This window comes from Oxyura jamaicensis, chromosome 1, assembly GCF_011077185.1.
Source record: "Oxyura jamaicensis isolate SHBP4307 breed ruddy duck chromosome 1, BPBGC_Ojam_1.0, whole genome shotgun sequence".
NCBI classification, from domain to species: domain Eukaryota; kingdom Metazoa; phylum Chordata; class Aves; order Anseriformes; family Anatidae; genus Oxyura; species Oxyura jamaicensis.
The window spans coordinates 59,731,839-59,755,246 of NC_048893.1; the positions used below are offsets into that span (position 1 = coordinate 59,731,839).

The 23,408-nt window shown below is 43.9% G+C and overlaps 1 protein-coding gene across 1 annotated transcript in view; it reads left to right on the plus strand.

The window, feature by feature from the left end:
- The window catches only part of TMEM178B (transmembrane protein 178B), a 223,469-nt gene that overhangs the window by 182,678 nt on the left and 17,383 nt on the right, over positions 1–23,408 (plus strand). Inside the window, exon 4 of the mRNA XM_035342926.1 lies at positions 7,484–7,621. Within this exon, the coding sequence (XP_035198817.1) occupies positions 7,484–7,621 (138 nt within the window). The remainder of the gene's footprint in view (positions 1–7,483; positions 7,622–23,408) is intronic.

Genomic DNA, 23,408 nt, shown 5'->3' on the forward strand with positions numbered 1-23,408 from the left:
TAGAATAGAATAGAATAGAATAGAATAGAATAGAATAGAATAGAATAATGCTTTGGCAGAGGCTTAGCTATGCTGAGCCCACTGCATCAGGAGTTATAAGGGCAAAGCTTGTGTTTCCTTCCCAGCCTTCTGTCACTCAGAGATGAGTAGCAACACAGCAGATAATAAAAAATCCTTTTTCCTCTCTGATCAAATGTTCTTTTTCAGCAGAAGGGGAAGAAAGATTGGAGCTAAAGGCTGAACCATTCTACATGATGATATTCACAGCTGTCTTTCTCCAAAGACCTAACATAAATTTTCTGCCTTCTACAGTAAACCTCTACATTGGATCAGAACTGCATCTAATGCGTTAAAATTCCATTGTATAAAAGCCTCCTTTATACATCCACCTCTCTAATATCCATATCATAAAGTCTCTTGAATACAAATCCATCTTTTCAGCCTCATATGAGACACTTTTTCTCACCTATCTTTTTTCCCAGCACTTAAACAAGGTTTGTTTCCTCCCTTCTGTACTGCCTCCTTAAATCTCTCTCGTATTATCTAGTGGTTCTCTTTTGTCTTCTCTCTGCTCTGCACAAGCAAAAAGCAAGAGTAAGGTCAGGACTTGATATTCAAGCTCCAGATGGTGCTTTCGGCCACTGCAGAATTTCTTAGGCTTCTGCAGTTTCCCCAGATACCGGAGGAATTGCTTTCGGGAGGTACCACACTGTGTGACCTGGTTTGGGATGCCCCCTCCCTCTCCGGTGCTTCATGAGAAGGTTCACTGGGGACAAGAAATTGCACAGCCATGTGGGGGTTGCTGTCTCAGCATGAATCTCTGAAGGCGTCAGCCCTTGAACAAGACAGGACTCCATTCACCCTCTGATGAACTGCTCACCCAACTCTGAAGTCATTGGGATTTCTTACGAAAGAAGGCAGGCTGAAGTGCCAGCAGCACGCAGCTGGCACCAACCTTTTGTGATTGTTTCTGTCTTAAATAACTATAAAATGCTTAAGAACTGTGATGGAGGAAATCCAGACAGATGGTCTGCCCTGACAAGAATTAATTGTGTGTCAGGATGTCCATTTTACATCCTGTCCTGAGTAACATGTTGACTAGTGGCGATCACAGCCAGGAACAAGTGTTGGTGAGGCTTTGTATTGGCATTTCTGTATAGGTGAGTTCATACATGCTGGTAGCTAAACACTTTATCACACAAATAACTCTAGTCCAGAGAAGGGGGTGGGATTTTCTGGTTTAACAGAAATTGCACATATATCTTAGTTTGTGAAACAAAGGTTCAGCAAAGTCCTTTGGAATATCAATATTTATATATTTATTTATTTTTGTGAGGACCTTCTGCTGCTCTTTCTCTCATTTTTGAGACTTGTGTTTTAGTGTTTCTGACACGTGTTTCTGAATCACCCCCTGGTGGAGTACATGCATATACTGTTACTTCTGTTGAAGTGGGTCATACTCATTGTGATGGTGTTAGGGTAATCTTCAAACTGGAGACTGGGTTGCCACAAAATTCAGGAGAAGCACTCAGAGATTTTAACCGAGTCTCAGGTAGACTAATACATATTTCTTTTCTTATCTCTTCATTCCTGAAGTGGAAAGAAAAGATTAAAACCTCACCCTCCACTTGCCAACCTCATCCAAAATACCATCGTAAGCTGTGTGGAGAGAATCATGAAGCCAGAAGATGCCACTCAAAATCATCTGCATTGATACTCGTTCTTCATGGTAGCTGGGAGCTGCTAGGTTTCGTTTTCAGTGAAAGACACACCTGTCCAATTTTGCATCTTGACCCCCCTGTGTTATTGGGGTGAGAAGAGAGGAGGGATGATGTCAGATAAAGACACCGCTGTGCAGCTGAAACTTTGTAAGAGAAGTCATTTAAACAAAACCTAGTGAAAGCTGGTTCTTAAACAATTTTCTATACATACATTTGCTTAGAAAAGGATGAGAAGGGAGTGATTTAGACTCTTTTTAAATACAAATGTGTTTAAATCCACACTGGTAAAGAGAGATGAGAATGAATCTAGTACAGGATCTCCTATAGTGCTTTGATCTAGTATAGATCAAAGTATGATCTAGTATAGATTTAAGCGTGATCTAATACAGATCAAGATCTAGTATACATCAAAGTGCAATGAAGGATTATGCTAAAGAATAATGCTACCCCAGTCTATTTCAGCTTGATGTGGTATTATATCCTGGTGTTTGGTCCTAGAGGGGCACTGAAATACATTTGTGATTTCCTTTTCAGTTTTCCCTACTGATGTGACACCTCAGGAAAGGGTGATGCTGTACCCCAAGTGTCCCCTAAGGTGTTGCAGGTATTCCGGATACAGACTTCAGGATCCTTAGTCCTTATGGACCCTTCTGTGTTGGTAGAAGGGAGATGTAGGGTGGACTATTTTGCAGCAGTATTGCACTTTCTGATGCTCTGATAACAAGCTCTGTACTTTGATCTGGTAGCAAACACTTGAGAACAAGCAGTTCTGAAAGCAAAAGCAGTGCTGTGTGGTTAAAGGGCTGGCCAGAAATTGTGGTAATAGAGATTCAATTATATGCTCCTCCACAAACTTGCTGTGTAGTCATGGGCAGGTTGATTATTCTCATCTTGTCTCGATTTGACCATCTTTCACAAGAGGCTCATATTCTCCTTTCTCTATGCGTTGTGAGAAAATAAATGCCTAATATTTTTGGAGTATTAAACTCCTCCGTGGAGAAGAAGATAGATATCAATAGGGGGACCGAGCCCTTGCTTTAGAAAGATGACTTGCAATTTCAAAGAATAGGGCAGAACATCAGAAGTCAAAAAGGCATATTGAAATTTTCAAGAAGCAACACTGATTCAGAACATGTTTAGTTTGCAGCTGCTGGGGTGTGAAACTTCTTCCACGATGTGACAACCAGCATGAAATACTTTATTGCTCATAACAAATACAGATGGACAGATATCAGGGTGAAATGAAGGGCAGGGGCATTTGCAAACCGACAGAGTGAACCTTCTCCACAGGCTGCTTGGAAATAAGCAGATCTTAATCAGCTCTTCTGCCTTTCATTATCTTCAGAAAACCTTTACAGTTAATATTCTCCAGTGGAAGACTAAAATGCTTTTAGGAAACGCATGTTGTTTTATGAGACTCTTTCTTTATTTTAAGGAGGTTGTCTAAAATGCTAATGTTTCTCCTTTCATCACGATTCATGGAGCTTGCGCCTTTCAAGCTTACCATTTCAGTTTCAGTCATGGGAATTGGATTATTTCATCTGCTGTCCCTTCTCCGGTGTTACTCATCAAGAAATTTGTTGTTTCTGGCCTACTTGAACACAATGCCTGGATTCCTGGCCTGAGGATCCACATTGGTTTTGAGTCAGGATTGAGTTCCCTGCCTGCTGCATGCAGCAGCACCTGTGGCAGTGCTAGGCATGGAAAATACGCCCAAGGGGAAGATATTCACACTTAACTTTTAGTCTGTTAATGTAAAAAAATAAAATGGGATGAAGAAGGTGTCTCTGAAACATGAGTAGAACGACAATACTGTACTCTCACTCACAAGTGACGGGGCTGTCTAAGTCCATGTAGTAAATCGTTGAGACTACTGGTCAAACAGGCACGGCACTGGCTCCATTTCTACACTCTAGGTCCTACAGAACGAGCAGTGCAATCCCTCCTTACCTGCACCATGTAGCCACGTTCCTAAAGGCTTGGGTTACTAGATGGTGGAGAACAGTGCCATGGGATTCTCACATATCCCATACAACGGGATTCATAGCACCACTGCAGCCTGGGCACTTTGCTACACTGTGAGGATGCTGGATAGATACCCAGGAGGGGATCAGCTGTAGAACCAGCTAAGCAGTGCACGAGTGAGCTAAGGTAGGGTAGGTGTGTCTGCTGTTGCAGCTTCCATTTGGCTGTATAAAATCCAGCAATGCATTCTTCCGGTACAATCACTCCTTCAGTTGATTGGGAGGCCATGCCATCATCCTGAGATTCTGCAGTTACTCAGAGAGGTTTCCCAAGAAAGAAAGAGTGTGAGAATCCTACATTTCATTATCTAAAAATAATAATAACAAAAAAGAAAAAATCAGACCCAGAATGTGCTCAGATGTTACAAAGTAGTGTTACATGACCAAAGCTTGACCCTGTTTACCTTTGCAGGTTATGTATTCAGAAGAAGTCTTATCAGTGCCAATCAAACTCAGACAAAAAAATATATCACATTTTACTGATGAGCTATTGTTTATTTATGTGGCACCCCCTGCTCCTAAATTAGCAGAGAGAATTTATATATTGCCTCAAGTATACAATATAAATCTTTGCTTTTTGGCTGTTCTTTCCTTGTCGAGCACCATGCCAACGGAACAATAATCATAAAAAGTACAATTAATGTGGGTTTGTGTCCAGAGGAGAGGAGTTTTATTCCCTGCCCTTCTCCTCACTAAATAGCCTGAGCTTGTTGATCTGCTGTTGGAACACATTATATACATTAAATATTTTCCCACAAAAGAATCACTTTGCACAGACTCGTTCCCAGCCCAGCCGTCAGTGTCATGCTGGCTCTGACAGGTGAGCAGCCCTGGGAAGATGCTGCCGGACAAGCACAGGCTGTTTGTGAAACCAACTTTGCAATCCCTTTCCTGGCTCTGCCATTTGCAAGGGCTGCCTTCAAGGAAGTTTATGACAGGACAAAAACCAAGATGGTTTTGAACAGAAAAGAAAGATCATATTTTACTTATTTCAAATAGGCCCTAATGGATGGGCTTGTGAGGAACTGCAACTGGCTCAAGCAGCGGTAATATTAAACTGAGCCCACTAAATTTGCAAGAACTAGGGTTTCTTAAAGAAGTGTGATTTTTAATGTTTTTATGGGTGGCATTAAGTGTCAGTCAGAGGTTAGGTTTTCATTTTTTTCAAGAGAGTGTGAGCCCAGAATTAAGATGCTGATGGATTTTGCTGTGTTGTTAGAAAGAGAATTTCAGGCTCCATCAGGAAGAAAGGTCTAGTGAAACAAACCTCAAAAATCGGGTCTAGAAATCTTGGTCCTGCTATTTGAACTGTTCTGTTCAATGGCAAAACTCACACGCATTTTAGTGGGGGGGAAACCATTCCTTGGTTTGGTGTATGGGATACTTGTATGGGGGTACCTGTGGTCTCCTCCGGGACCCGTGAGAACCGGCTCCATCAGTTTGTTACTGGGATGGACCTGAGGAGTAACTGACACCTCACAGCTGAATAAAACTATTTAATTTTAGCTCATTAAAAGCAGGTTGTTAGGTATGTTTCCATTAGGATGAGCAAGTGCTGTTACCCAGAGTCAGCAGTCACCAGTTAAAACGGACAGGCTGTGCTGAGCTGACACAGACAGCCGGGCAGCGGTGCTGAAATGCGTTTTGCTGTTACTGAGGATGACACAGGAAACAGTAAACATTTTAAGTTTTCATCTGTCTTTCAAATTGAGCCCAGGCCTTTATGGGCTACAAAGTATGAAGACACTCTGCCATCAGAAATGCTTACTAACACCTACGGCTTGCTTTAGGAAGCCCTCTGAGAAATTCCCAAGGAACAGAGACCAGCACTGCCTGTGGGAGTTTCTGTAGGAAATGCGTTTTTTTATTTTTATTTGTTCTGCGCCAGACCTACTTGAACATATTAAAATACCTTTGTGGGGAGTTCTTGTTTGATTTTGGTGGGATAGTCACAAACCTGAAGATAAAAAGATGACTTAAAGACATACATCTAGCTAAAAGGGCACCGATGGGCTGAAGGCTTGATAATCTTTGTGTTGTCAGAGAAACTCCTTGCGACAATCAGTGACAATCTACAAGAACCCATAGCCTCAAGGGAGGGGTTTTGTTCTGCAACTTGATGTTGGGTAAGAAATGCTACAGTGAACACAGCCCTGAGGAAACGGCCTTTCACTGAATCAGATTACTCTGTTCCAACATGCCCATAGGCCTTGCAGACTGTGAGAGTTTTTGGTTTAGGAATTTTATAAATCTCTGGTTGTGACACTTTATTGTTGTTCACAAGTTTCACTGAACCTGCACTACTGGTATTGGTGGTCCTTCAGAACCACTGTAGAAAAAGGACCAAAAATAACAGAAGCTGAGAAGCAGTCAAAGACCAGCCAAGGAGAAAAGCTGCCGTAGAGGCTGGTGGCTGTTTCACTGCTTTCAATTTGTCCTCCCTCTGTCACAAGCATTCTGTTTCTTGAAAGAAAATGAAATTGCTATGCAAATAGAATTTGCTTCCAGAAGGAAACAAATGTTTGGAGAGCTGACTTGGCTGGAATTTTCTCTGCACACACACTCTTGACATATCAGTGCTTAAACTTCGTATGTGTGCATGAGGAGGGACAGGGAACAGTCAAATGTTAGTGAAGATGTCTCCATCTGTTCCATTATTCGAGCATGTAAAGATGCTCGTCAGCTCTCATAGTCCTTGCTCTTTTTTCCAGGTGGTCTCCCTCCTCAGATTTCACATCAAAAACAGCAGTGAAGATTTTTTCCAGCATGTGTAGGAGTAGGGATCCCAGTAGTCCCATCGTTTTTGCAGAAAGCAAATATGGGATTCAGCAAAGGCTTAATTTATAGGTTCTTGACATTAGATCTTGAGGATCTTTACCCTTTATTTTTGAAATAAATACAGGTCAATCACAGACCGTTTGTGGTTCTCTGTCCCCACATGCAGAGCACAAAATACTTAACTTCAGCCTTGTGCTCTCCTCCTAACTCCCAGTGCTCCCTGGAGCACTCAAAAACGTCCTTACCAAAAAACAGCTGACAAGGTCCGTCTAGATACAAGAGAGGGCAGTAAAGTGCCCTATGCCCCAGCCATGTACATGCAGTGCGATTCTTGTCTCTGCCACCAGAGTATCTGTGTGCCTCACCATCCGGAAGGTCCTGGGTTTCACTGACAATGCTGCTGGACAGCAAGGAGCTAAGCCCGTCCTACACATGGGGAACTGTGTCCCAGAGGGGCTTGGTGACTGGTCCAAGATCTCCCAGGGAGTCAGATCCAAGGTGAATCCCCAGTCGTGTCTGCACTGGAGTAAAGTCCAGAGACCTGCTCATCAGTCTGAGCAGGTACATCTGTTGGATGCAGTGCAGCAATGGGTGGACATGTGAAGGCAGGATTTAAACATGGCCTGTGCTAGCAGCCAGAGACTACTATTAGCATTGCTCTGAGGTGATTTTACAACTTTTAATTCCTGAGCAAGTTGTCACAAGTCCCTTGAGTGCATCTGCACTGAGCTTCATTGTGTGGTGGAATGGTCACCTGCTCACTCTCCCCAGCCCAAGCTAGCATCTTAATCTAAGGGTTGTCCTCCCTCTGGACCATCCTTACGTAAACCATCGTGTGCCAACACACACCGAAGACCTGGCAGTTTGGTAGCATTTTGGATCAGGACTGTTAGGAAGCTGTGATGATGGCAATTTATCACTGTTCACAAGCATGCTGTTTTTCTGTCTTCCCCACTGCAGATCTGCGCAGGATGACAGCTGGCTTCATGGGCATGGCCGTGGCCATCATCCTGTTTGGATGGATTATCGGGGTGCTGGGGTGCTGCTGGGATCGAGGCCTTATGCAGTATGTGGCGGGGCTTCTCTTCCTCATGGGAGGTAAGGATATTGGCGTCTGAAGAAATGTGTTCTTTTCCTTGCTGTTTTCATGTTTCTTCTTTCCACATGTCCCTCCTTTTCTTTGTCACTGAAAACATGTTTTCAGAGTTGTTTTAGGTGATCTGGACTTGGTTTCATGCTGAGCTCCTTCTGGTGTATGTCAAGACTAGTAGCAATATTTACATGTTACTTCTGGCACAAAGCAGCATCCATAAATCAGAGGGCTGGAAAAGGCCTTCTGAGTTGTTGAGACCACTTCCCTATTGACACAAGTAACACTGTCACAGAATCTCCTCTTCGTTACATGCTATCAGCTTAATACACCTAGAAAGAAAAATCTGAAGATAAGGCAAGTGTTATTCCCACTACTATCCTATTTCATTGTGAGACTTTGCTTTGGTAGCTGGAAACCGTGCTCAGTTCTAACCTGTATTTATTCCCAGTCAGTGGTCCTTGAGTCAAATACAACCTTTGGCTTAAGTTCTCTGATATATCTATGAAGGGCAGTGGTATCCTCTCAGCTTTCCTTTTCCTACCCTAAATACAAATTTCCTACTCCTGTAGACTTCCCTCTGTGAGACCAGTTATCAATCCAGCAGCCCTTTCTGCCACCTGTTCTTGGATGTACTTGCCTCTCAGATGTAGATGAGAAGGGTCACTCCCAAATAAGTCTGGTCAATGAACAGGGGCATGAAGGTTCCCTTGCTGTGCTGGAAATCCCTTGCCTGAAGTATTTTATGATTGTATTTGCCCTTTTCATGCTGTGTCACACCAGAGACCCACAGTCATCCTTCAGCTGGATAATACATCCAGACCTTTCTTCTCCTTTGTAATTTCCTACTGATCAGCTCCCAATTTACAGCAGAGATTCCATTTATTAGTCCCTAGACACATGCCCTGGCACTCCATGCTTTTGAGCTTCTTCCCATCTTGACTACATGAGCCCTCGAGGTCATCCAGTATTTCCTGTGCAGTGCTCCAGCCTTCCTCACCACAGATGCCATCCCACTGTCTGTCACCAGCAGGCCTCATGGCACGCAGTTCCTTTCAATGAAGGATGTAAGAGTTAAGTCCCAAACACAGCCCTGGCTGAGTGTCTCAAGTTGAATAGCATTGCTTCTGTTCTCTGATCGCTTCTCTGCTGGTGGTTTTTGTTTGGCTGGGTCCTTGCCCTCCCAGCAGATCATCGTTCAGTGCGTTTGGTCACTGGTTCACCCGTACTATGCTGTGGCACAGCTACGAGTGTGAGATACAGGGAAGCACGTGTAGACCCAGAAGAGGAGCTAAGTGCTCAGATAGCGAGTGTTTATGTTCCAGTGCTGTTGGTGCTGGTGAGATAGACGCTGGCTGTCTCAGTGCCCACAAACATATTTGAAGTCTGCTAGTACCTTTTGCAGGCACACACTGGTCTGTCTGCGGATGGCTGCAAATGGTTTGTTGTGGGTGTTCGATACTCTATGGGCAATGGGTCTGCCAAATTAGATTAGTATTTCTTAAGTAATTAAAGGCTTAATTTGTATGTGTTGCTATAATATGCTCAGATATCTGTGTGGTATTTAACTCACTACAGCACGACATTCAGATTAAAACACTACATGTATGCTAAAGAAGTGCTAAATAAATACACTTCTGAGAAACTAGCTAAGCCTTATTTATTAATTGGAAATTACCAATATATATGGGGGAGGTTCTAGTGAAGAACTTTATTTTGAAAGATGGCTGATGAAAGTTTCCAGGTGAAGCAAGACTCGGTGTAACCATACATAATGAGATGGGTCACTCATAACTTTACAAAGCCATCTTTTAGGATGCTCAAACCATAGACATTTCAGTGGGGACAGATTCGGGGTCATGCAGCTGGGAACAAAATGTGTCAGTCAGCTTGGCAGAATGAGAGGCTGCCTCCCGGAAAGCAGAGACCCTGAGAAGGTCTCTGGGATCCCAGTTGCTGGGATCATCCAGCTGCACAGGAGCTCTCAGTGCCACACGGCTGCTAAATGTGCCAGTTCACCCCTTAGACGTTTTGATGGGAATATGCAATAAGAGCCTAAAGTGGGATTATCTCTGGGCAAAGCAAAACTGTTTGTGGTCATCCTAACCTGATGTCCTTAATACAGAAGGACATGGAAAAGTTGGGAGAGGATTGCAGAAGAGCTACAAGAATGACTCCAGGACTAGAAAACAAGAAAACACAGCATGCCACAAAAAGCCAATTGCTTGAAAATGTTAAACAGAAGGTTTATAATTGACTTGAACACAATGTGGGAGTACCTATGCAAGGAGAAGCCATCTGATAGTAGCGTGCTCTTTGACTGAGTAGACAAAATAATAACAAGATCTAGCAGTTGGGAGCTGAAACTAATTGAAATGAGAGGCACCAGATTATTTTATCTGCCAAATTCTGTCAAGATGTGTGATATTTTTAATAAAGATGTGTTGGGAGGAGATCAACCATGTTTTCTGCTCCAAGCAGAGGCATGTGGATTGGGGCTACAAAAGGTTATTATCTTTGTTGCACAAGTCAGTGGCAGCTGCTACACCTTTTGTGGTTTCTCTTAACAGCAAATGTGCATGAAGTAACATCTAGAAAATGAAGCAGCCAGTTAACAAGATACACAATTAAAGCTATCTAATCTGAAAGTCAGTCGCTATCAATGTTTTCCTGGTGTGTCACAAGTTACGTAGGCATTCCTTCTACAGCCAACGAGTCTAATTTGAACCTTTTTGTTGATGGACAGTGTTTGAAGACAACTGTGTTACTTCTGTCATCACAGAAATGCTGTCAAGGTATCATCCCATCAATACTCAAAATGCATGAAGCCAGAGTGCCTCTTAGTTCTCTTTAGCTTTTTTTTTTTTTTTTTTTCTGGTCCAATAGGGGGAAAAATGCTCTGGGAGGCTTATGACGTCCAACCTCATTGCAAATGACAGGTTAAGGTGGTAGCTATAATCACTGTAACTTTCCCTTCCATTTGCACTTCTGCTTGTTTAGGCTCTGTTTATAGCATTTGTTCTGTTTTAATTTCCAGACAAACAGCTCTTCGGTAATGATGTCAGGGTTAAACATTTCCTAGCTTGAGATATCTGTGGGTTTGGTCCCTTATTGCCCATAATTCTTACAACAGGAAATCTCAGTGGAGCACTGAGAAGTGTGCTGTGATAATCTAACAAGACCAGACATGGTTTCCTTGGACCTCTGGTTCTTTATTATATTTACTGAACAGTCTTCTTGCTAGCCCATGTGGCAATGCCTAATAAGGACTTGCTTTACTATGCTTGATCTAATTTCTCATGCAAATGGCTGAAATAAGTCATTTCTGAAATGCAGGCCCTTATCTTGTATTAGTTCATCTGGAATCCAGCACATGTAAACTGTGATTTAGTGTGTTTTACACTGTTATTCAGCTTGTTTTGTAACAAGTTAAAATTATTAATAATTCATCTTTCCTGTTTAGTCCAAATGTATCTGTATCAACAGCAATCACAGAGCTCTTATGGCTTCCAAAGTTCTTTTGCATAATTTTCTGTATTTATTGTAGGATTTGTGCTTGGATTTCTTATCTCGAGTGACAACATTTGCTTGACCACAGTACGATTTTTTTTTAGTGCCTCCTCTTGCACATAGCCAGATGGATACTGCAAGTTATGCTTAGTATTTCTGACCTCATTTTGCACAGTGGTACGATTACATAGTTTCCTGTACCCTGAGTTGCACTATCTGTTGTAGTTTCATTTCTGAGTTGTCAGGATGACTTTATCCTGCAAGGTGGAAGAGTTTCCCTTATGGCGATCTCCATGTGGTATTGTGCTCTTGTGTTTCGCTAGGATTGGTTCATTTTATGCATCTTACTTGAGACTGTTTAATTCTATTACAGAAGTGGGTCACACTCAAATTATACATTACTCCAAGCACATCCTCTTGCAGCTTCTTGCTTTTTCTCTACATGCAAATTATTAAAAATCCGTGCACCAGTAAAAAGCTTTGTACTGGGCATGTCCTCCAGTAATTTTGCAATTTTATAATAATTTCTATAACCTTGGAGGCATTTGTAACACTGCTTCCCAATGCCAGAGTCCTGTGGCAAACTTGTTTTTTTCATGCACATCAAGTACTCAGTGATAGTCTAAAAAAGGATTCAGTTAAGCATCTACCTGAAATGCATGTGGGGCATTTATACATTGTGTTTTGACCAAAGCATTAACAATGCTTTGGTTCTGTGTACAAAAAAAAACATGCCTTTGCTTTTTGAAGTCCAGGCATGACCTCCTCCTCATTTCCCAGGAAGTAGTCCTCACATTTCCAGACTTTGAGAAGTTCTTCTGAATGTAGCCAAATCCTTGACCTACTTGCTTTTATTATCATGGTAAACCTGTCAGCTCATTTGTCTGGCGTCTTTCCTCCATCTGTAGTAGCTAACATTATTGCCAAGTCAAGGCCAAATTTCAGTTTTACTTCCAGCCCTGAAGAGTTGGGATGCTATGAACTGGCACGCTGGCAACTCTGCCAAGGCAAACGGCTGCATCTTCAGTGCGTCCCTCCTTTCAGTACTTCATCAGGTTATTTAAGAACACTTTAAGAACACTATTTAAGAGCTGATGGTAAGCACACAAGGTATCTATCCACCTAGTTAGGGGTTTTTCCACTTCCTCTCCAGTACATTCACGCATAGGATCTTCTTGTTTTGGTATCTCAGATTCTGCTAGGTTGACTGTCCTTCCCCAAACGTACAAACACAACCTCAGCCCGCCTTCTGTTGTTGTACTTGCTTTACCAAATCAGCTTTTGAACGCAATCTCTGACAGCCTGCTCTTTTCCCAGTTCAGTGCGTATTTCATTTCAGCCAGCTGTTTTGAAATAACATGTTGATTTCTGTATTCCTAGTTACGAGAGCAGGGCTGACTTTGTACCCAAATGCTCCCTTTCCCTCCTATCAATGCCTGCCTTGGGGAATGTGGGGTGGCAGGACAGCCCCATGGGAGCACGCACCCATGTCTTGGCAGTGGCTGCACCCTCCCCTGCCCACCATGGTGCACTTCCCTTCTGAAATTCTGTCCCTTACCCCAGCTGGAAATAAAAAATGGTGCTTCTAGTATCTTTTTTTTTTTTTTTTTTTTTTTGGTACTTGCTTCAGCACAGAATTATCCCTGACCAAATTACATCCCTGGCAAGAGCTACATCACTTGCCTTTGTAAATGTATTAAAAGACCCACAAAGAGTTACGTTTTATCAGCCTTAACAGAGCTCTGTCCTTCAGCTGCACACTCATGTATTTTGCCTTTGTAAGTTTGTCAGTACTGAGAACACATTTCAGTGAAATCGTTAGGTTTTTTACTGCATGCCTAACAAGGCAGCCCTTCAGGGAGAGGCTTCTGCATTGTCTTACTTTGTTCCAAATTTACTGCAAATAAACGCAATAAATCATCTCTGCGCTTGTTTGCTCTTTTACCTGTTCTCTTTATTCTTTTCTCTTGTCTCTGCCAGTTTTGTCTTGTGCCATGCACTTTAGTATCTCTTCAGGGGTTTTGCCCCATTTTGCTACCAGTTTCCTTAGAGAAGCATATCTTTTTACTACCTTTACAAATATTCATTATTCTTTGCAAAGTCAAGTATGTATCTTGCTGTAACCTTGCTTTGAGCCAATTATAAATTTTACCATTAATAATTCAGACTCTAATTAGTCTATTTGGAAATTATTCCAGCTGCTAAATGCCCTTATTCATGTGATTTAGCTTCACCATGCATATCTGTGATAAAATGATCCGTAGTCTCCCACAGCATCTCATTTTTTGCCTTTGCCCGGTGACATTTTTGAGTGAAATGTTGGGCTTGGGGCATTGTCTGGGAGGCTGCAATCCCTTTTCTCACTGGCACTAAAAGGCCATCTAAAGCAGCTTTTTGAAGTTTTTCCTCTCTGAATTTCTTTCTGAGCACTTGCTGCCAGGAACATCAGGAAGATTTTGAGTCTTCTCCTCCTCCACCCCTCCAGTGGAGATCTGCCAGTCTGGGGGATTTGAGAGTCCTTTGCCAGCTCCGTTTCTGCTGCTCTTCTGGGTTTCTTCTGACCCACCCAAGACTGCTGCTTAGAGATTGCTCTTCGTAGCCTGTCTGTCCTCACAGGGCTTAGGTCAGGGCTACAAAAGCTTCCAGCCTTTTGCCGCAGCAGAGGTGACCTGCTATTCTTTCCAGTGCTGGCTGCTGTGGTGGAGATAAGCAGGCAGGAAAGATGTGCGAGAGAGAAGAAAAAATAAAGTTATGCAGGTGTGCTGGCACAATTTAATGCTTATTTCAGACACGCAGGAAAGGATGTTTATTAAAGAAATGAACAACCTGCTTACGAATGTATGAGCGCATTCTTCCCAGCCTGCCTTTATATTCTAATCCGGGGAGAAACAACCTTTTACAAATCCTTCTCATCCTCATCCCTTCTCAGAAATGTCTCCAAAATATTCCTTCCCTCTCTCTGGGGGTAAGTCCTGCCAGCAGACTGCTTTGCTAGCCCGGGCTGCCCTCCTCCAGTGGGTCGCTTGCTCTTGCCCAGGCCAGGTCACGCTTCACCGGGCACTAGCAGGGCACAGGCACAATTGTGGCTGCGGTGCTGGGTGGTCGGATGCTGAGGGATGAAAACCCCATCAGAAAGGGGGGCTTCGAAACGGGGCTGGGGAGCCAGCGTGGCACAGTTGTTGGTACAGATGTGCCGCATGCATCTGTATCCTCTTTCACTCCCTGCCTCCATGCCGAGCCTCGTATTTAAAATCCCCAAGCCCGAGTGCTGTGCTTCCTCTGCCTGCGCTCTGCTTATGTTGGTAGCTGACAACTGAGGCATCTGTGTATTTGCAGCCATGGATCGTTACCAGCTGTTGAGTCATTCGCAGCCCAAATTTAACTCACTGTACTTTGAAAATAGCACAGAGCGGTAGAAAATACAAGTATTCATTCTGCACAACTGTGGTCCTGCCATCTGAAAATAATCATTCTGCTGCTGAATAATTTAAGAAACAAAAATGTAACGATTTAATACAGCAAGTGTGAGGCAAAGCTCCGTGACTGACATCTCCTCGGCAGTTACGAAGTACCTTCATAGCAGCTGCCAAGAGGAGGCAAAGAGAAAGATAAACAGAACCAGAAATCAAAAGGCATTCCTTGGAGTCCATCTGGAAATGCAGTGGGTCTAACAGGGAGCCTCGGATGTCTATTTCTCACTAATGATCAAGGTGTCTCGACATTCTTCTGGATGTGTGCTTGTGGTGACACGATCAATCCATGACACTGAAGATTGAAGACATTGTGTGTGATATTTTTTTCTTTTCTTTCCCACTGCCTCATTCCCTGAAAATCCAGTTTATTGTGCTTCTTTCCCCAAAGGATCAGCCTTTTCAAGTTTACATAAAATCTTTTTTTTTCCATATGGAAAGGCAAGTGCAAGTGCACACGTGTAGGCACAGCTGTATGCACGCAGAGCAGCATGTGATCTCTGCTAAAACAGGGGTATGCAATAAGTGGCTGGGATCTGAGCAGGGCAGCTTGGCACAAATAGAGTTTTTGCAGAGACCTAACACCTTTTGCCAGTTCAAAAAAGTATTTATAATTCAAAGGACGCTGGACCACTGCAAGAAATGATATGCCAATCGCATTTTAATCCTGTGGGAGACACTAAATTACCGATGGCTGCAGAGGAACTTAATTCAGCAAAACTCTCAGACCAGTGTAGGAACTTACCTAGGTGGATTGACCTCCAGATGGAGACAAAGGCTGATTTGTATCAGATGTCATAAATGGGTTATGAATCTGTGAAACATGCCTCGGGGAGACGTGGTCAGCACTCCCTTTCCCATACCTCCCACAGCACAAGCACACTTCTGCTCCTACTTGTGCTTTCGGTTAAATATTGCATTCTGTTTAAAGTGATTTAAGGCCTTGACTTGGGATGAACTTGAGCTAATGTACGGCGTTAATAGGTTTTAAATGTTTAAACCCCTCTAAGGCTCTTGGTTGTTTAAAAGGGTCAAACGCATTACCAGGGTGCTGGGGAGGACACAAAGGAGCTGATGAAGGTCTCTGTGGACCTGCGATGAGACCCAGAGCCTGGAGCAGCCGTGCAGGCTTCGTGCCTCAGTGCCCCTCAGGCAGCAATGTAACAACACAGAGCACATGCATAGGAAGATAATAAGAGTTAGGCTGTTCTTTAAAATGCCCTTTTCTCCTCACTTTCAGGACTTGCCAGTCTCTCTGTTTAACGCTTTAAGAAGCTTTGGACTGTGCACTTAGTCACGTGGTCTGAATTTTTGGGTAGACCTGTGTGGTGCCAGGAGTTGGACTCAATGATCCGTATGGGTCCCTTCCAACTTGGGATGTTCTATGATTCTATGATTCTTTTTTTCAGTCAGGTCTCTTCTACACAGCTCATGGACAGTCAAGGTCTTTGTTTTCATTTTACTCTATGTTTACTGGACCTAAGGAGTTGCTCTCCTTTTCTTGTGTATTTCTTGTAAAACCTGGACACTCAAGGATAGATGTCCACATATATTCAGATATATATGGATACACGTTCAGTCTGCATACACAGGTAAGACTGAAGGTGCTTCTTTGTCCTTACTAACCACTGGTAAGCATCTTTTAGAAATTAGTCTCACTTCCCTTTTGAATGTTATCCAATTTCCTGTTTTGACTCCAAAAATAAACACTTAGGAAATCATCCATGTAAACATATGCCCCCCTTGCCATCTTTTGGGGTTTCAACATGGAGTCCAGCCTGTTCAGTGTTTCCTAGCTTGAAAACAGTTGCTCAGCTGACTGCAAGACAAGGTGGGACAAGGTCCACAGTATATTATACTTAAACAGCAGAGCTAGGGCACTGTGTTAAATCTTTACTTCTAGTAGTTCTCTATGCTTACTGGTGCTCTGAGAGCACATTTTGCTTTTATTTATTAATGCCAACACCCATTTTGAAAATGAAATAGGGGGCTCTCTGGAAACTTGAAAGATTGTCTCCTTTCACTGTATGGGCTTCTCTGTATGCCGTTGAGTACCTTCCGCTGAAATGCTCTGTTGTAATTTCATCTCGTAATATTCCTCAAGGGAAATCACACACATCTTTGCAACTCCTACGGCATATGTTGAATAGCAGAGCTATGTCCTTCTTCTCACAGAAGCATGCTATTTTCATTAGCTGCTAATTTTTTTTCAGTGCCTGGGGATTTTTTTCAGTACCTGAGGAATTGAGCTGATTCTTTAGGTCAACAGTGACAGACCTAGCCCTGAAAAACAGGGGGCTAAGACTTAACACCTCCATAAGAGAATAGGGGTGGAGTGGGAGATATATATAGTATATATTTTTCAATTTAAAAAATTTATTTTTTTATTTTATACAGCCTGCAGACCCGGCTGTACTGCAAGGTCCAGGCACTTAAAGGTGTTGTGTTTTGTTTTGTTGTTGTTGTTGTTGTTTTGCCTTTTTTGTTTTTTGTTTTTCCTGAAAAGAATGGCACAACCAGAGAATTTATTGTCAACTCCATAGCATTTGATCTCCATGGAAACATTAGGAGCTGACTTTAAAGTCAGCCTTCAAATATGTTGGATTTTTTCCTGTGGCTCATTTTTGATGCTCCTAGATATTCACTTGCACCCTTTCAGGGAAATGCCAACACAAGCAATTCCAACATCTTTGTACCTGATCACAGAAGTACATTAGCATTTAGGAGAAGGAGAGGAAAGGCTTTGGAGGTGAAGAGGTCTGATAGTCTGGATCAGAAGGCAGGGCAAGTAGTGTTGGTGCACCTATAAACTTACTGGTTTTCAGTCTTACCACAGATCAGCCTACCTCCCTGAACTTGGTGTACAGTAAACTGAGGAGTCAGCTCACTCTGGCTTTTCAGAAAAAAATAAATAAATAAATAACAAAAAAAAACCACAATTCACACACCTGTGTTTGTTGTTTTAAAAGTCAGCTCTACTGACTTGTAATTTCTCACTCAGCAGGACAGGAGATACTGATAGAAGAGTCAGTACCTTCAAGAGTTAAGAGAACAAAAAACCTAACGTAGGCTGTGAAGGGCCTGCAATCTAGTTTACTTCTCAGGGATGTCAGTAGGGCTTTGGGGGAGCTGACAGAAGGTGAATTAAAGTAGAAACAAAGTAGGGGAGACAGATCCGATAGCAATACAAAAGACTTCCCCACCCACAGTCCTGGAGAACAAGTTGTGTGCTATTTTAAAATTCCATGGTTGTTCCTTATCCCTTAATAACATCACCGGGTCTTTGATCTGTTGCTGGCTTCTGAATTCCAATGGCAAAGGAAGACAATGAAAACAAAACTGGCATTTATTATTGGGTTGGCTTTTAAATATATATATATATATTTACTGAGTTCTTCTGCATGCCTGGCATCAAAGAGGAAAGAAGAGTGCATAGGCAACAGAAGATAAAATAATACTGGCATGGTTTGCTAGACAGGAAGAATTCCTTACAGAAAGAGAGGGGAGTGAATTTGTATGTGTAACAGGTCTTGTTAAATGCAGAAACTGAAGCAAGACTTCAATTCACTGTGGCTCCTTGGTTTGTCTACTTAAAAAAACAACATTCCCCTTGGACAAATCTCTGCTACGCTCACTTGGTCTAATCTGCCTGGACACAGGAGCTCAACAGGCTGCTGGAAGTTTCACAGAAAAAGCAGAAAGACCAGGCAGAAAGTGCATGAGTGGAGCCCTCCTCATTTCCACCCAGCTTGCCCTGAGCTGGCTCTTTCAGGGGTTACGGAAAGCAGCCGTACCTGTGTACACATGTGTGCTGCGGAGGCTGTACAGGTTTTTCCTCTGCAACAGGAAAGGAGATTTCAGCATCCTCCATACCCTGGGATCCTTCAAGGCAGCACAGAGGGGATCAGGGTGGTTTTATTGCTTCCAGGCACTCACATAAATATCACAGGGGTGGCCTGCACCCTGTGCTCTTTATTACCAAAACAACTGCATCTTATTTTGATTTCTGGCTATTACATCTCACTAGCTGTATCACTCAGCTGTGAAGAACATCAGTCTGAAGACTCCTCAGCAATTTAAAATTTCCTATCAACGAAAGGTTCTGCTAAGCAAGCCTTCTGTGAGAGGTTCAGTTTTCTGACCGGAATAAAAGGACCCTACCTGGAGAGAGGCAGGATGGCCTGCTTGCTAAAAGACCAAACTTGAAGAGTTGTGTGTATTCCCTGTGCTATGGGAGATGCCCTGTGACAAAGCAAGCCCAGCCCTGGCCTTACAGGTTTCTTGTCAACTCTGCCAAAATGCTGAGGCTCAGAAGCGTGTGCCTGAAGTTTGATACTAAACTTACACGCCTCGTCATCTGACAAGTTGGAAATGTGATGGAGTCACGCGAATTGGCTCAGACCGTAGCCTCAGAGCATAATGAAGCAGCTCTGACCAGGCAGTCCTGGGAGGTCCGTGCTGCAGGGGTGCAACAAGCCTGCTGGCAGCCTCTGCCTGTCACTAAGCATGGTGCTTGCCAGCCAAGCGTTGTGATAATTTCACTAACCTTTGGTTAGGATGTTTCTTTATTTTGACATTCTTTCCCTTCTGCTCCCAGTAAGATACTGAATAACATCCCACAGCTAGACATGGCACAAGTTTTGCTGCCTCCTCTGTTGTGGCTGCAAGTTCCTGAGCCATTACATTTGCTTACTGGCTGTAGTCAAGTCGCTTTATTATTTCTAGGTTGCCTTTTCTGGGTCATGGCTAAAGTAATCAGAGGGTTATTCAGCTCAGGCTTTGATCAACTCCCCTCTTTCTCCCTAGCCCATTTTATCAAAACATGCCTTTTAGCTAAGTAGCATTGCTTTTGCCTTATGTACCAACTCCTAGCTGCAGAGGGTGCATGCTCTCAGCTGGTTATCGCTGGCTGTGGCAGTTCACAGCCTGGGCATCCACTCCTGGTGCCGTGCTATGCGTGCCATGCGTGCACTAGCAGAAAGGTCACCACGTGCAAATCTGTAAATCACGTGTAAACGTGAGGTGCAGGCTGCCAGCTGTACCAGCACAGTACACTAAGGCTCAGCCCTCAACTGCTGCAGTGGTTTTCCATATCCTATACCAACTTACCTGAACCTAAGGAGCACACCTGTAAGTATTTGCAGTCACGATGGAGGACACATAGCCCTCTGATCCCAGAACGTGTTTCAGCTCGTGCAGCAGCAATTCGACAGACAGGTGCTGCTGCTGAAGTGACCCACAGCAGGCGAACAGCTCTCGTGTGGCACGGATGCCACAGGTACACTTGGAGGCAGGAGGCCAAAGGCCAAATGCAAACAGCATTCTGACGGGGCTATAATGCAATATCACAGCACCGCCACAGCCCCTGCAGTTTGCTCTGGTTCTCAGTATAAAATAAAAACGTGTGAGGTTCCAGCCCCGGTGGGTTTATGGTCTTGTACGGACACAGCACTGAACCTCCATCACCCACTCTGACTTTGGCTTCCAGCTCAGCTTTTTTATAAGGGCAATTTTCCAGTAACCCCCTTGCTATTCTGCAGCCTATCGGTGATGCTGCAAGCTGCTTCTGCTGGAGTGGTACATAATTAAGCAATAATTTATATTCTGTGCATGTATGCACAGAGCAATAAAGTGTTCTCAAGAGCTGTGTGCTGCTGAGGCGTTTAATCCATGCACAGAAGGAGTTTACTGCAAAGCTGCTCCCTCCAAAAGGCTTTTGTCATCGCTGTGTTGGGAGGGAATTTGGTTTATTCTTTAATAATTTCATTTGATTGTGATATAATTTAAATAGGTAATGGTACACAATCCACTTTAGGATCAGACCCCATTTTATTTGTTTGTTTGATGTACCTTGAAAACAATAAAAGCTAGCAGGGCAGAGAGAAACTAAAGACGGTCTTGTTTCAGTTAGGAATTTTTTTTCCTATAACCCTATAATGAAAAAGTTATGATAATTAAATAAACAGCACTTCTTCCAAAGACATTATTAGCCTGGAATTGCCATCAATGGCAGCCACTAGAAATACTTGAAAAGGAGGAGAGTCGCATGTATTTGAGAGCTGCTCGGTTTCAGAGGACATCTTAAAATCCTTACCTTTGTGTTTTTCTTTTTATCTACTAGTGTTTATAAGTAATACTTGACATCTCTGTCTCTGCAAAAAACAGAAGGGGAAAAGAATCCATTTTTTGGTTTGTTTATTTTATACATCTGACAGCACTGTGAGCTCGTGAGTCATTTCTGCCTGTTGCTGGGGAAAGGGAGGGAATGTGTGTCTCCCAGTCAGACATGGAGGAAATGTTTTCTAAATAGCAAGAAAAATGATTTGTGCAGAGCCAGGGATCTCAGAGGGGGGCGTGGTGCTGGGAACATTTTAATTACTGTCTTTTGGGATCTCCCTTGACTTCACACAGATGATGTCTCCTGAAGGGGGGAGATCCACCAAACAGAAAATTCCCTTCCCTTCCCTTCCCTTCCCTTCCCTTCCCTTCCCTTCCCTTCCTTCTGTCCTTTCCCTGAAGGAGTAGTGAGGTAGACTCCTATCAATAGCATTCTGGTGATTTAAGACCCTCCAGATATGACCCAGTGAAGAACCATACAAATGACCTAGTCCTTCCCAAACCAGGAGAAGCAGTGACCTGAAATTGCCTCCAATGGTTGTTGAAACAACAGGAGCGCTACCGTGGGTAGGGTGGCTACTGTGTAGCAGGGTCGAATGGGTGGGCACTACAGACACCTACTAATGACACCTACTGGTAGGTGGCACCTACTAGCATATGCTAATACTACACTATATAATACACCCCTATAATGCACTCCGTTAACCAGCCGCACTTAGGCTCACCTTCGCTTGCAGTTTACCTGAGCGAGGCAGCAGTTCTTGTCTCACACAGCAGCACACACCCTGTGAAGTCCCTCAAGCTCCCCCAGTCTGGAAGCAGAGCCCAGGGGTGTGGGAGGAGGACACGGCTTCGGGAATGGTTCAGAGAGCACTAGCGTGAGGCAAAATTCAAACATATTTGGTATGGGTGCTTTGAGTCTGCTTGTATTGAAATCAGCTCAGCATAACCAATTCATTTACCAACAGTTCTGTTCTCCCCTGGAGGTGAGGTTTGAAAACTGCAGACAGAAGCATTGCAGCCCCTCGCACAGCCAGGCTGATTAGAAAGAAAAGGGATGATTACCAAATAAAAATAAAACTCCTTGCAGCGGCCCACAGCCCTGTTTGCTAAATCATGCTTAAAGCCAGCGACAGCAAAGGGCTGTGACTCATAACCCACGCTGAATTAGGTTCTGACCAACAGTGATGTTACTTTTCCTAGCCATCTCCCTCCAGACCACATTTGGCCCTGCAGCAAGGATGCAGGAGCAGTGCCCCATGAGCCCTGTGTCCACCAGCCCTGGCTGCAGGGCAGGGGCAGGTTCTGCCCTCCAGGCCCCATCCAGCTGGCAGGGGGCCGGAGCCCTGCCTCTGCACCAAACAGCTCTGAAATGGGGGGTCGGATAACCACAAGGTATTTAATAGCTCAGGTGCTCTGTTAGCAGGACAAGCATCATCAAAACCAGACAGAGAGGAAGGTAGCTGTCTGACGAGGAGTGGAGATGGAGGTGTGACTACATGTCAAACTGCAGTTTCTGCAGTGCAGACGTGGCCTTACACGGAATTTCATCCCTCACCTGTCTGTAGCGTTTTGCAGTGACATGTGAATTTCCTTTGTCAGAAATGCCGCTCTTGCCTTGTCTTGTTCATTGATGTTCACGTAGGATGATAAGGCATAAATCCCATCACAAAGAACTTAGTGTCTTCTGCTCTCCCCAGCTGCTGAAGGCGATGGTGGTTATCTCCCCTGTCCAGCTCATGCACCGGCACGTCCTCAGTGAGCTCTTATTTTTTTCTACCTGTCATTCACATTGTCTGTGCCAGTGCCACAGCCCAGGCGCTGCACCTTGGCCCACCAGCCTTCACATCCCATCGACTGAAGTTAAGTAGTGTTTTTGACAAATAAATAAAAGTTGGTATTGCTGCTGCTGCCTGGGGATGCAGCCCAGTAGTACCTGTTGTGTGTACCTCACTGCAAGAGCCTACTAGGAAAGCTAATAAGGGTTCAGTTTATTTTCTGAGGGAGGAAGAACCTCAGGATCAGGTATGTTGATGACTTGTTGCACTCCTGGTGCCATGCCCGTAAGTGCAGGCAGTGTCCTGGGCAGGAGTGACAGCCTCCCTCCTCCTGCTGTCTGAGCTTGGTGTCTGTCTGGTTTAACCCTGCGGGCAAATAAGCACCGCACAGCCATTCAGTCCCCCCCCCCGCCACCTTTGTCTATGGACCACCCCTGTGAAATGTCCCCAAAATGCCTATAAAATGTCCCCTGAGTTCTTTTAGTCCATGACTTAGCTTCTACCCGTAACGGCGGTCACTCAGGACAGGAGAGGTGGTGCGTTATGTGGAGTTGCTGGATGCCGAAGGCAGCTCAGTTTGGGTCACTGCTGCATTTGCACTGCTTTTCTGAGGCTCATCCTCCATCGGTTCAAGTGGATCCTCTGTAGGACTTGCTACAACATGCACCCCAAATCACAGGTTACAACAGTTTAAAGACATCTCTATTACAATCACCACCCTTGTCCTTTTGACCAGGCCATAGAGTTTAACGTTTCAGTGAACTCCTACTCTTGCTCTTGTTCCAGCCTGGGCTTGCCCATTGGCCACAGCCTCTCAGAGGTGTACCTGCTCCGGCATGGCCTTATCTATGAGCCATGGTCCCTTCTGAAGTCTGCCTGCTCTGGTGAGGACTTATTAACGTGCCACAGCCCCTTCAGAG